This window comes from Xiphophorus maculatus, chromosome 20 (assembly GCF_002775205.1).
Source record: "Xiphophorus maculatus strain JP 163 A chromosome 20, X_maculatus-5.0-male, whole genome shotgun sequence".
NCBI lineage: Eukaryota > Metazoa > Chordata > Actinopteri > Cyprinodontiformes > Poeciliidae > Xiphophorus > Xiphophorus maculatus.
The window spans coordinates 21180700-21194795 of record NC_036462.1 but is presented as its reverse complement, the minus strand read 5'-3'; the positions used below and the strand labels follow the sequence as shown (position 1 = coordinate 21194795).

At 39.1% G+C, this 14096-nt stretch overlaps 1 protein-coding gene across 7 annotated transcripts in view; it reads left to right on the top strand.

Annotated features, from left to right (window-relative positions):
- The window catches only part of LOC102238427 (low-density lipoprotein receptor-related protein 1-like), a 111380-nt gene that overhangs the window by 44978 nt on the left and 52306 nt on the right, over positions 1-14096 (top strand). For all 7 annotated transcript variants that reach the window (XM_023325551.1, XM_023325549.1, XM_023325550.1 and 4 more), the window contains exons 7-12: positions 8491-8653; positions 9601-9823; positions 10915-11104; positions 11199-11342; positions 13012-13248; positions 13698-13878. In XM_023325551.1, coding sequence (XP_023181319.1) covers positions 8491-8653; positions 9601-9823; positions 10915-11104; positions 11199-11342; positions 13012-13248; positions 13698-13878 — 1138 coding nt within the window. The remainder of the gene's footprint in view (positions 1-8490; positions 8654-9600; positions 9824-10914; positions 11105-11198; positions 11343-13011; positions 13249-13697; positions 13879-14096) is intronic.

Here is a 14096-nt window from a genome sequence, read left to right as displayed (position 1 = left end):
GTCACTATAGAGCAGAGCATAAACCTCTCAGTGGATAGACACCCTGAGACTTTCTGCTGCCCCGTCTGCAACCTGTGAATCATAAATATTATGACAGCACATTAAAAGCAGCTGTTCTTTTCCACAGCTTAAGTTTCGCTTCACAAAAACACGGGCGAGTCTTTTCTCCCATTTGCACAAAAGAAACTTCTAGAAAGACAAAGAGATCTAAGAGGCCAGACTGAATGCAGACGTGTGCTCTCACATGTTTGTAGCTGCGTGCAGGTCAGAAAACACACACGCCCACATCCCAGTCCCCTTCCCAGCCTTTATCGTGCCTCTGCTGCTCCAGCCAGGTGCTCTTTGTCATGTTGACGCTCGGCTGCTGCGGCCAGCTTGACTTCAGCAAGTCGTCGAAGAAGCTGTGAATAGAGTGAGCTTATCATGAAAAGCCTTTAAGTGTTTGATGCTTTAAGAAGTTTGTTTGAAGAAAGTTATCAGTCCCGCTCATCGGCAAACACAAATCCGAAATAATGAACATTGAACATTATTCTCAACTCTACTGTCTGTTCCTGCTTTTCCCTGTAATCCCCTAATCCTCTGAATATAGTCTGCATAAGAGAGAAGGTTAAAGAAGTTTAATAAAAGCGATTCCCGGTGAGACCCCATTGTCAGACACAGAGCACGGGTTTAATCTGGATGAATGGATGAAGGAGCAGAGGAAGAGGATGTCTGATGTTGGTTTGTGTGGAAACAGCACTAATGAATGAAACTGTTAACATGTGCTAGAAGCTAAAAGCTCTGAGCTGGTTTGCAGAAAAAAAAGAAGAAAAGTCTTGGAATACACCTGGCTGAACTTTGAGTATGCTCCATTTCTGATTTTTACACCTCATTTCAAGAGCAATTGCAGGTTCATAATGCTAATTTGGGAGCTACTGAAATAGGATTTTCTTTTTTCCTAATGGTACATCTGGGGAATACATTTTGTTGCAGCTGCAAGGAAAATATCAAATACTTTTATTGCAGCTGCAACTCTATTAACACTAAGAATTAGAAAATACTGAACTATAAACATGGCTTTGTGTCACTGCCTTCTCTTCATCCTTTTTTCTCTGTTTTTCTTTTCTTCAGGCCATTCGTTTCCTTCCTTTTTTCTGTTTTCATTTGTGTTCTTATTTCTGTCAGTTCTTGTTTCCATTTTATTTCTGTCTTTCCATATGTGCTTATTTTCATCCTTCTTTGTGACTTTTTATCATTTATCTCCTCCCCTTCTTCCTTCTTTACTTCATTTTGTCTTTCTTTCTTTTCTTCTGTTTTGACCAATGCCAGTTTTCCCTCCTCCCATTTTTGTTATTCCCTACTTTTCTGTGATGTTCACTACTTTCTTTCCTTTTGTCCATCCTCCTCTCCTCCTTCTGTCCTCCCTTAAGATATATCTGTATTTGTTTTTTGCAGCTTCCTGTGACTAACAGGTAGCCTCATTAGCCAACACCAAGCTAACTCTACTGGTTTTTCCTACTGGAACATAGCTTAACTGGACTCCTGATGTCCAAGGCAAATGGAACTGGGTATTATTTATTCATGAGAAGTGTTTCCGTGCTGAGCTTTGATGATTTACTTTGGTTGAATAATATTTTTTTCTTTAATTGTGTAATCGTTTTTTATTTTATTTATCAAATCCCTCTAACAACATCAGAGACCGGAGAATAAAATCAATGTCAAGAGATTACACTGATCCAAACCTAATCGTTCAAAATTAAAACAACAAAACTGCTATTGTTGTTACGAGTTTTGTTTTAATTCAACACACTCCTTCGCTTTGGCTTGCTAATCAATTCTGTCTGTGCTCAAGGCTGAATCCCAAATAGTTTCCCGCTTGCTGCAGAAAATTTGACTGGGAGAGAAAATCCTGAATGATAAAAGCTCACACATATATTTCAGCTTATTAAAAATGTATTGGAACTGATTGCATGTTTTCTCGTCTTGTCCATGGTCTTCCTATTTCTTTGAGACAATAATTGCAAACCAAGCAGACCTGCAGAGACTTGTCTCTGTTCATATGCCCTCTCCGTGTGGCTACAGATTCAACATGACAGGTTTTACTTACTCTGTAGGTCAGTGGTGAAATGAAAAGTCCAAATGATGGCAGATTTGTTTTCCACTTGCTTGCACCTTGTCATTTGGAAGCACAGTTTGTTTCTTTCATTGTAAATAATATCAGACAAGAGCAGACTGGAGAAAACTGTGTTACACAAGGAGGTTAAAGCACATTTGGCATTCATAAATAAATCCCCCTAATCATCCTGGGCTGTCTCAAAGATATAGCACCAGATTTTGCCGAGTTTAATTATTGTATTGTACTTATAATTAAAATTCAGTAGCTGCTGCTGTGATCCAGCTGCTCTTGCTGAAGATTTGACTGCTTACAAGTGATGAATCAAATTAAGAGGGAGTAAAAATTTGCGGGAAATTCCTTCAGCTACATCTGGATTCTCCTCGCCTGTCCTCCAAACACACTGACGCCCAAACTGGCACACTGCGGCTCTCGCATGCAGACCCACTGACAGACTTATAGACGTATGTTTGCGAGCCCACACGGACAAAACGCAGAAGCGACTGCGTTGAGTGGCATCGTCTGTTCAAAACAGACTATGATGGAAGTAATAGATAGACATCGAAACTGCTGCATCTAAGAAAGAATATTGCAGCTTAATAAAAGGTTCTATATTTAATATTCCTGTTTGAATGTATTGAATAATAAGACATCAATCTAATTAGAGCAAGTGTTACATAAGGGTAAGATACTGTAGTTGATGTTTGAACTTTTATATTTAGAATTGCTGAGACGAGTGATGTGCAACCAGATGCTCTGTAAAAAAAAAAAAAAGTGTGAAAAATATGCAATATGAATTTTCTCATCTTCTTCAATAATGTGAAATGAATCCCCAGGGTGAAGAGTTAATCTTTCCTGCTCAGGCAGAGTGTTAGCGAGGAGGAGGAGCAGGTTTATGCTCACAGTCAGCATGGAAGCATCCAGCAGCAACCAATGGCAGGGGTGAACATTACAGGAAGCTATGCACATGTGGTTGGAGTGAGTCAAGACCTCAGTATGCCACAGATGAGCAGTCCAGATGTTTACCCTCCCCCTCTTTGTGCCCTTGTCTTTCATAGTGATTACTTTTACGGTATTTTGTCAGACCCTTCATCATTTTTAGACTGTTATACAGAAAGCAAACACAAACACGTGGGCCATATTTAAGTGTTTTCTGCCATTTCTGACTTTTTTGTACACATCAGTCTGAAACACTGAAACATTCAAAAATAGCAGCATAAGCTTCTACTCTGAGAAGAGTAGAAGCCAGCTCTTTTCAGCTGGTGTGTTTTTTTTGTGTGTGTGTGATTCTGTGCATTGTAAAAATATTCACACCCCAAACCACCTTTCAGTGCAGTTACATCAGCAAATTTTCAGCCTTCTTCAGCAATGCATTCCTTCTGGCTGCTCTTCTATGAAGTCCAGATTTGTGGTGTGTACCAGTAATAGTTGTCCTTACAACAAATTCTCCTGAGTTGTGGACCAATGCAGCTCCTCCAGAGTGACCTCAGGCCACTTGGCTGCTTCAAATTTCTCTACAACTTTATCCCTGACCTACTGGCTGTAATCTTTGGCCTTTGTGATGCTTTTTGTTCACTAATGTTAACTAACAAACCTTTGAGGCCTTCAAGGAACATTTTAAACTATGCTTCATTTGTGACTGTGTCAAATCCTAGACACATTTCTGCATCGGTACACAAAAAAATGAAATCTTGTGTTATCTTTGCTATCTTGTGGCCCCGAAGGCATATATTTGCAGCACGCCTCTGGGGGGTTCCGACGTCCATGTATACAATTACTGATTAAACTTTGAGCCACAACAACCAACCAATCAAAAGTTTGAATCTGTTTTCATTTAGATTTTGAAATTCTCATGCCAGAAAATTAGCTATGAGACATGAACAAGATAACTCATGTAGTGGTTTTTGAGTGCTTAATACAAAATGGGACCAAACATGGGGACTGTAGCCCTTGGCACCATCCATACAACATGGCCATGATTAATCTTACAATTAGTTGTAAAAATATAAAATTTTTCACATTCAAATAGTAAACAATAATGTGTTTAATTGGGATTTATTGTGACAAACAACCAAATCAGATGCATGATTGCTTAGAGTAAGAGAAGATGCATTGTGGGTTTTTGTTTAGCCTCCTTTTCTCTAATACCCCTAAATTAAATTCAGTACAGTCTATTCCCTTCAGATGTCACAGAACTGGTAATAGAGCTCACATGTGTGAAGTTTAGTTTCAGTGTAAATCTAGTTGTTCATTGAGGATGAGAACAAACAACTTATTACCCTGTCTGCAAAAATAATGTGTGGAGGACAACTATTATTTAAAAAACTGGCAGCAGAATCATGCTGAGGAAATGTTTTTTTTTTCCCCAGAAGGTCAAAGTTAATAGAAATATAATGTAAGGTCTTCCACAATGAAGACTGTTATAGCAGCAGTCGGCACGTAAAAATATGTAAATGTAAAGCATTTAATAGTACAATCTGTCATTATTGTCCATTAATTTGGGCTCCAGAACAAATCAGCTCACACAGTTTGATAATCCTTCCTACACTATTTTGTCTGTTTCATAGTTAATAAATTAATGCTTTAGCCTGCTGCACTCAGCCTTTCTTCCTCTCCAGAAACAAAGGTGCACCATCTAAGGTTCATAGTCACTAAAAAGTAAGTAGTTTTGAGTACATGGAGGCTGATCTCCGAGCTGTCACTAAGTCCTCTCTCCCTGCTTGTACTGCAGAGCTACAGTCCAGCTGCTGCTTTTGCTTAGGACTGACACTGGTCTAAAATCTCCTTATGAGGTTATGGGAACTCAAAAGGCCAGCCAGTCAGCACAATTTCTAAATCATCTTTTCCCTCTTCGGTCAGCTTTAAGCGTTCTTTCCTTGCCTACTTCCTCATTTTTTTTTACTCAACAGTTTGCTCTACACCATCAAATCCCCCTTTCAGTTTAGTGGGGGTTTCATTTTATAATCAGTATCACAGATACATTAGCTTCAATAAAAAGGATTTGACTAGCTCCACTTCTTTTGCATTTAGATTTAGACTGTGTAAGAAAAAGGGGCAGAGTTTGCTTTTTCTTTTCTTTTTAAACGAGACAGAACAGAGAGGACGGAAAGACAGAAAAGGATTTGTTTTCCGAGAAGACGACTAGGTGAAGAAAGCAGCTGGTCCTGTTTTTTTAATTACGCCATGCTTTCTTTATAGCATAGTTTCAGACAGACAGAGCTGCACTTAATGAATCCAGACTCTATTTCCGCCTCTGGGGAGACGACGAAGGGGAGGGATGACGGAGTGAGGACGAGAGGCAACAGAAAAGTTTCCTGATTCGCTGCCATTTTTGTTCACAAACAGAGCAGAAAAGGCGATCTGTGTGCAAAGGAGCCATATATTTCGAATACAATTTTTGAATATTTCACATTCACTATTTTGCTCTCTCTTACATTAGTTTTTGTTACTTAATCAGTGAAAGTAATCTGCTGAGCACCTGGAATGATTTAAACTGAAATATGTGTCAAAAACTCAGAGCTGCTTTGCAATCAGTTCCCAGATTCCCATAAACCTCAGAAATTTTGTTGTTCCGTAGCCAAGTTTCCATGTTGAGATATGATTCCCCGCAACTCCCCACTGTTTTCTTTTTACCTTTTCTCCAGTTTTTTTTTATCTTGCTACTTTTTGTCTTAAGGTAAATTTAATTTAACCCAGAATATTGGAAGATATTCATGTTTCCCTAGCTGCACAGAAAAAAAAATAAAAAATCGTATGAGGGTTTGTAAAGCTCAGAATTCTCGACCGGATGTTCTCAGTTTTATTGGTCTTTAATGTCCACTTATATTCAGACTGTTGCACTGAGAAATGTGCTCCATCATTTCCTGCCACAATGTGTGTCTTCACTGGTCGGAGGAATGGATTCTCTGGTCTCCACTAAAACACCACAGGACTGGATCACCCTGGAAAACAAACCACCGCGTTGGATCACCATCCTCAGCACTGAGCTTTGCACAAACATGAGAGTCTGAAGACTATGAATGCGACTCTGGCATTTGTGTGTCAGAAAAGCTCTGTGGAGAGCTGAGCTGGCAGCAGCTGTGAAAATACAAGTCCTTGTGGCTTGTGAAGCCCTCCTCCCAACATTTTTCTTGCACCTCATCTAAATTCTTTACTGTATGCAAAAGTATAGGTTTCGCCCAGTGGGGATTTTTCATATGGGCCATGTGGGCAGTTGCCCAGCAAGGCACTAGAAAGAAAGACGTGAGTACCAGATAAAAATATATTTATTTATTTGCAAGTTTTATTTATATACTTGAAGTCAATGGGGAGTTGGTATCCCTGTGTGTTATCAACCTTCATCCTTGCATAGTTGTTCTCCAAATAAAAGTGACAAACCGAGAAGCTGAAATGTAAATGTTTCATTATGTTTTAAACTGAATTTTGCAATAAAAATTATTGGTGAAATTTGAAAATACTTTGGTATTCGTTGCAGTGAAGGGAATGCAAATGATCCTGTTAGCGAGAAACTGAGGTGTTGAACAACCACTCAGGGGTTAGTGGGGAGATTGTTGATCTTAATCCAATCTTGTATCTAAATAACTAAATAAACAAGTCCAGTCCATGGAAATCCCACAAGCGGGACCCTGAGCTATTATCCATACATATAATGTTTGGTCTGACTGGTGTAGATGTGACTGATGTTGGAATGAATGATGGCAGCCACATGCATCATGCAGCTTCTGATTGTCCAAGAAAGACTCTTCCAAAGCTCAAGAGGAGGATTGATGTTGTGCACAAAGTGTTATAAAATGGTGCCTTTACCTTCCATTCAGTAATAGGTGTAGGATTATTACTGATGTAAGCACTGGGCTTGGATAACTGGCAACCAGTTAGTGAGCTCCCTGTCCAACTCTGCTGTTAACGATGAAGCAGAGATAACTTATTTTTAAGTGATGTTTCAGCCAGGAGCCATGGATTGATGAAGCATTATACAATGTTGATCTATTAGTTTCAGGTTTTACCACCGATGATGGTTGTATGTGTGAATGGAGGCACTGAGAAGAGAAGTATGCTGGTGTTACTCTTTACATCATTGTTTAGGAAGTCGTACAAAGTGACTTCAGGTCTCGGGATGGTGATTCAGAGAACTTTGTAGAAGCAGCAATTTGTTGTTGATGTTCTCCATCTCTTTCATCAACTCCTGTTTGCACATGACACTCGAGTTCATGAATGGCCAGCGCTATGAAGAGGTCTCCTGATCTCTCCTCTATGGAACATGAGTGAGATCGGGCCGAATGCGAAGTCGGACCCAGAGATGATGCCCTGGATCACAAGGGCTGCAGGAGAGGAAGCAGCAGCTTTATGACTCAGTTCTGTGACCTTTTAAGCAAACGGCTTCATTTGTTTTCCACCACTCCTCCTGTCTGGTTTTAGTCTGTCTGTTGTTTTGTATTAACAAATGGTTTCAATGATGAAGACATACTTGTACATCAATGAGCTTACAGGCAACACAGTTTTTTTGGTTTTGTTCTTCAGTTAGTATTTAGATTTGTTTCATGGTGAAAACAAAGAAAAACCAAAGAAGACCACTGATCACTGTTTCTACAAGATGCCTAGTCAAAGTTTTATTAACTTAGTTTGATATTAGGCATTATTAAGATTGTTAAGCAGGAATAATAACAACATATACATCAAACTTCTTATTGTCTTAAATTTAGTCTGACTTTTCAGAAGACTTTTCAGTGCTGCAAACAAGTTTTTAATTTATGGATTGCTTTTGCTTTTCGTCATACTTGTTTTTGACGAAGACAACATGAGCAAATGTGGATGATGAGTTCATTTAATTAAGGAAATAAAATAACTATCTAAAACAAACTGGCACTACATCAGATTTAACATGGGCTCTGACAGGGAACTCCAAATCTTTCATTTAACTCATTTTGAGTAATTCAGAAGGGAAGTTGCTGCAGTGCTGCAAAGCATGACCCAACTGTGTTTAAGCTTAAGCTTACAAACTCAGGCTTCACGGTTCTCCTGCAAGACTTTTTTAGAAAGCAGAATTCATAGTCCCATCGTTTGTGCTAAACCCTGAAGGAAAGGAGTCACAGACCATCACTCTACCACTACTGTGCTCGTTCATGACTTAATGGATGAATTCACAATGTGCTTTTGGAGTCATTTTGGTTGGCCAGTGACTCCTGTGCAGATTCAACTCTGTCATGTTTTCTCCATCGGAGGATAACAACTCTCACTGTGGTTTGCTGGAGTCCCAGTTCCTTAGAGATGCCCTTTATTTTTCCAGACAGATGTCAGGCGCTTTCTTTCTTATCTGTTGTTTTTAGAAATAATGACTCTACGTTGCCTTGTACCTCTTGTGCCCCCTCATATCCACTCATCTCTTCTGTTTTTTATTCCAGATGTGGAGCAAATGGCCATTGACTGGCTCACCGGAAACTTCTACTTTGTGGACGATGTGGACGACAGGATCTTTGTGTGTGACAAGGACGGGCAGACATGCGTAACCCTCCTGGACCAGGAGCTGTACAACCCTAAGGGCATTGCTCTGGACCCCAACATGGGGTCAGTACAGATCTAGATTTCTCCAACTCTGTGAACCTCATCCTGATTGTTGTACATGTGAGAAAAGTTTGATGAAAACTCAAGTCTGTTAGAGGTGACTGGACTAACGCCATCTGTCATGATTAGCTCTGAAACATCTTATTAAAAATGAACTAGAAGGAGTAACTGAATACTTGAAACTTGGGTAATTGAGTACAGATGTTTTGTTTGAGCTATGAATCCCTGACTGCGTAGGTTTTGAGTGTAAAAGTATGTTGTTTGTAACAAAATGCTCCATCTGCTTTATCAGCAAATTTCTGCGTAGTTATGTAAGACTGTCAGGTTAAGTTGAGATTTTGGGTTTTCCAGGAAAGATGAGTTCCTATGAGTCGGTGTTTGTGAATGTGCAAAAGAGAATTTTGGGAAGTTGCGTAAAAGCTGGCAATTATTTATTATTGCTTTTTTGGTGAGTTTTTTTTTTTTTTTTAGTTATGCAACACAGAAATTTTGCTTATTAGCACATTTTCAGCATCTGTGAGCAGGAACGTGTAGATCAAGTCAAAGATTTTACTGCACAGAGATATTTTTATACACTCTTAAGGACTATGAATGTCATATTTAATTTGTAACTTAAAGCATCATACATCTTCAATAAATGTGACAAAATAATGGTGACATCCAAGTTTAGATTTAAGTTGTAGATTTATAGAAGTTGGAAAAGTCACTTTTTAAAAGTGCATAATCAAATATGATTACCAGAGTACCAATTATACTTATGTGTTACTACTTTGCATAGAAGATGATCTAAAACAAAAACATACCACAATGTCCAAAAGGTATAGCTGTCTGTTTCCTTTTGAATGTTTCTCTTTGTACGTGCAGTACAGCTACGTTAATATCATATTTTCAGTGTCCATCTCTCTGTAAGTCTTTTTGTCCTCACTCAGTTGTGACGGTTTGTTTTGCAGAAAGGTGTTCTTCACAGATTACGGTCAGATCCCCAAAGTGGAGCGCTGCGACATGGACGGCCAGAACCGCACCAAGCTCGTCGACAGCAAGATCGTGTTCCCCCACGGCATCACGCTGGACCTGGTCAGCAGGCTGGTGTACTGGGCCGATGCCTACCTGGACTACATCGAGGTGGTGGACTATGAGGGCAAGAACAGGCACACCATCATCCAGGGGCTGCTGGTGAGAGGAGATTATCACGCTTAAATATTTGCATTTGCGATTCATTATGAGCTGTAAAAAAAAAAAATCTAGCATCGCTTAGAGTTTCCCATATGTCTTTAATACTTCAAATATTACCCCTGCGTACTCCCGTAATGGGCTCTTGGCAAGTGAATTATGAGCAGAGAGAAGATCTGGGTCATTTGCCTTTTCATTAAACAGGCTGAAAAATGGTGTCCAGCGCTGACGCTGCTAATGCAGTTGCACTGCTGATGCACAGTGGCTCTTAAAGCTTGCGAGGATGTAACAGCTTCCCTGTTCTGACCGACACAAACAGACAAACACTAGGCGCTTTTGTTTGTCGTTGCTTTCGTAGTACTCATTTTGGCAGAACATACAGCGACTTGCAAAAATACTCACTGAGGCTTTTCACATTTTGTCACATTCCAAACACAAACTTCAAAGTGCTGTGTTGTGCTTTTGTGTGATGGACCAACACAAAGTGGCACATAATTATGAAGTGGAGGGAAAATGATGCATGGTTTTCAACACTTCTGCAAGTAAGAATGTGAAAAGTGTACACCTAGTTCCCCCATATGAGATCCAGCGCAACCAATTGCCTTCAGAGGTCACCAAGTAAATAAACAGACACATGTGTAAATGTGATCTCAAAATGAATACCTGGAAGGTTTTTTTTAGGAGAATTTTACCTGTACAATGAAAGCATTCTTCTTTTAGTTAATCAGAGAACTATGGATCTGTGTAAAAGAGAAATGTGTCTTTTCAATATTTAGCATTATGTCACTGTGAACCAACTTTGCTTCAAACCAAGGCAGGGGACGTCACTTCAGAGAAGATTTTTTCTTTTTTTATTTGACCTACAGAATAACTTTAATTAACTCCTTTGACAGGCTTACAATTATTGTATGAGAGAAACATTTGTTAATCTTGTATTTTAAATCTAATCAACCCTTCAGATCGAGGTCATTCGACTGCTAAATAGATTGGACTTCTACTGTTATTAATCTATAAAAATAGGGTATAAATAAAGCTTTATTTTTCCATTAAGTGCCATCACATCATGCCCTGTTTTTTTTTTTATATCTTCTTAGATTGAGCATCTGTACGGGTTGACTGTGTTCGAAAACTATCTGTACGCCACCAACTCAGACAATGCTAACATGCAGCCTAAGACCAGTGTGATCAGGATCAACCGCTTTAACAGCACGGACTACCAAGTAGTGACCAGAGTGGACAAAGGGGGCGCTCTGCATGTGTACCACCAGAGACGTCAGCCTCCAGGTGCTCATGAACGCTCACGCTACCACATATTTTATCTGTTGTTATCCACTACAACAGCCCCTGATGTTTGATTTTACCCTCCCATGGTTTCCAGTGCGCAGCCACGCATGTGAGGTGGATCAGGTTGGTAAGGCCGGAGGCTGCTCCGACCTCTGTCTCCTTGGAAACGGACACAAGACCCGGACGTGCCGCTGTCGCTCTGGATTTAGTCTAGGCAGTGATGGGAAGTCCTGCAAGAGTAAGTGAGACTCCAGTTTGAGTAAGTCAGAGGTCGAGTTGAAGTCAACAATCATTTTACTGTCCGCTGACTCAAACTTTTACCCAGAATGCCCTCATTCTGATGTTGTGAAAAGTTGAAGTAATCTAATATCTTTATATATTTTGGATTATAACTAAATCATTTTAGGTAATTGCATTTTTTTTCCTCCCAAGTATTAGACTTTACTCAATCTTCCAATGTCTAAAAATTGTCTCCTTCCTTCCTTCTCTTCCTTTGTCCTTATGTCCTTCATTCCTTCATTCTTCCTTTGTCCTTCCTTTTTCCACTTTATTATTTTTTGTTTTCTTTCCTGTTTCCCTCTTTTCAACTTGTCTTTCTATCCTTGTGTAATTTCTTTGTTTCTTATACCTTTTTGTTTTCCTTCCTAGTGACATCCTACCCAACCTAATTAGTTTTCCTTCCTCCTTTTGTCACTTTGTCTTACCCTTCTTGTCTCTCATTTCAACCTACTTACTTACTTCCTCATTTCTTTCCTCCCTGTTGCTAGTATTTTATGCTGAATAATTCTATACTATAGAGAAATTTAAAAGACTGACAACTATGCAACACTGAACTGAGAAAAAAATGGAAATACTTAAAAATGTGTAGAATCCCTTTGTACAGTCCTCTTCACTCTAATTGGTCCACCTGGTAAAGATGTAGAAAAAATCCCTCCATAAAAATAAATTTGGTTTTATTGCAGCTGCATGATCTCACACTGAAAAGCCCAAAAACCTATTCTTTAATCTGAGAACATTTGTTTAGTTGGGAAAATCCCTCATTAAGAAATAATTGAAACATAATGCTGTGGGCTTGTTTCTCTTCTAAAGGCACTTTAATCCTTGTTGAATTCTTAGATACACCAAAAGATGTTGAATCAAAATCGTGTTGGTTCTGCAAGAAATCTGAAAATATGTCCTCATGTAGTTGTTCAGCAAGATAATGATAAAAACTATATGGTCAAATGAATACAGAAATAGTTCAAAAGACACATAACATCTTCAGACAAAATTATTTTTTCTTTTAAAGTCTGTAGTATGATTGCTAATAATAGTGGGGAACAAATAAATACCCACATGTCCTCAAGTTTAAAATATATCAGCATTTATTTCTCACATCAACAAGGCTGTAATGTATTTATTTGTTTTCCAAGTATTATAAAACTAATGCTGTTCTGCAGATCTTTGGGGGCTCGAAGGATTTCTGACATTTTAGCATGCACAAATATGTAGGCTTTCATCTCAGAATGAAATACAAACTATGGATCCGTTGAAAATCAGCTTTGTTAACACAAAGCAACGCTGAGCTTGGATGAAGGTCGTTTACAGGTTCTCTGTTGAGAGAATAGAATTAGCTCTAATTTCCGCTTGGAGCTGTTGGCTGTGTTCAAAAAGATGTTTTAGTTTTTCATGCAGCATTAGCAGCTTTATTAATCTGCCTACTCCTAAATCCACAGCACTGATTTAACCAAGGGCAACCCATTATCTTTCCAATTTGGTACAGCTTGCAAATCTTTGCAAATCTGAACTCTTTTAGTTAATTTATGTTATGAAGATTCTGGGGAAACTACTGCTTTTTTACATTTTTTTTAATTTGGTGTCAGATAACAGTGTCAGTTTTAAGCTGTGCTTGTCTTGTTTTGCTGCAGAGCCTGAACATGAACTCTTCCTGGTCTATGGTAAAGGCCGTCCGGGTGTCATCAGGGGGATGGATATAAAGGCTAAGGTACCAGACGAGTACATGATCCCGATTGAGAACCTGATGAACCCCAGAGCTCTCGACTTTCATGCAGAGAGCGAGTTCATTTACTTTGCCGACGCCACAAGCTACATCATTGGGCGACAGAAGATTGATGGAACAGAGAGGGATACTATCCTAAAAGAAGGTATAATAAAGTTAAGACTAAAATATTTGTTTCTTTTACAATCCATGTAGAAGAAAAATATTTCAATTTAATGGGGAGACTTATTTCAGTGTAATGACATTTTCATCAGCTTTAGGTTTACTGTGTCTTGAAAACATTGTGTTAGTCTTTTAGGATTGCAAGATTTTTGCTGAGGCTGTAAGTTACAAAGACGCACAAAAAAAATTAATGTTCTTTTACTTTTTCTGAATGCATAATTTAGATTTCGGAATATTGCATTTCACAGAGAGATTAAATTTACATTACATAGTAATTGGAGTTGGAGAAAGACATTGTCTTCAGTCTTTTTGCAAACACAGGAAAACAAGCAAAAAATTTTTTTTTACTGATTTTGGAAATGGCATATTATATAATTCAGGGATGCAGCATTGATATCTACCCACCTTCAAGTTTGTTCACGTTTGTTTCAGGGATCCACACAGTCGAGGGTATTGCTGTGGACTGGATGGCCGACAATTTGTATTGGACAGATGATGGGCCCAAGAAGACCATTAGCGTAGCTCGGCTGGAAAAGGCTTCGCAGACCCGCAAAACCCTCATCGAGGGGAAAATGACTCATCCTCGTGCCATTGTGGTGGATCCTCTTCACGGGTAAGGGTGGATACACAGAGAGAGAGAGAAAGAGATGAGGTGGGCGGGAGGGAGTTTGATGTTTTTGTTCGACTAAAAGAACTTCAATCCAGAGCTGCAGTTGTTTCATCTGTGTGGATCAAGTGAGCTAACTCACGCTCCATTTACAAAAAAAGATTTCTATTATTCATCTTGTTGTTTATCTCATCTTTATATCCCACGGAGAGGCATTTATCTTG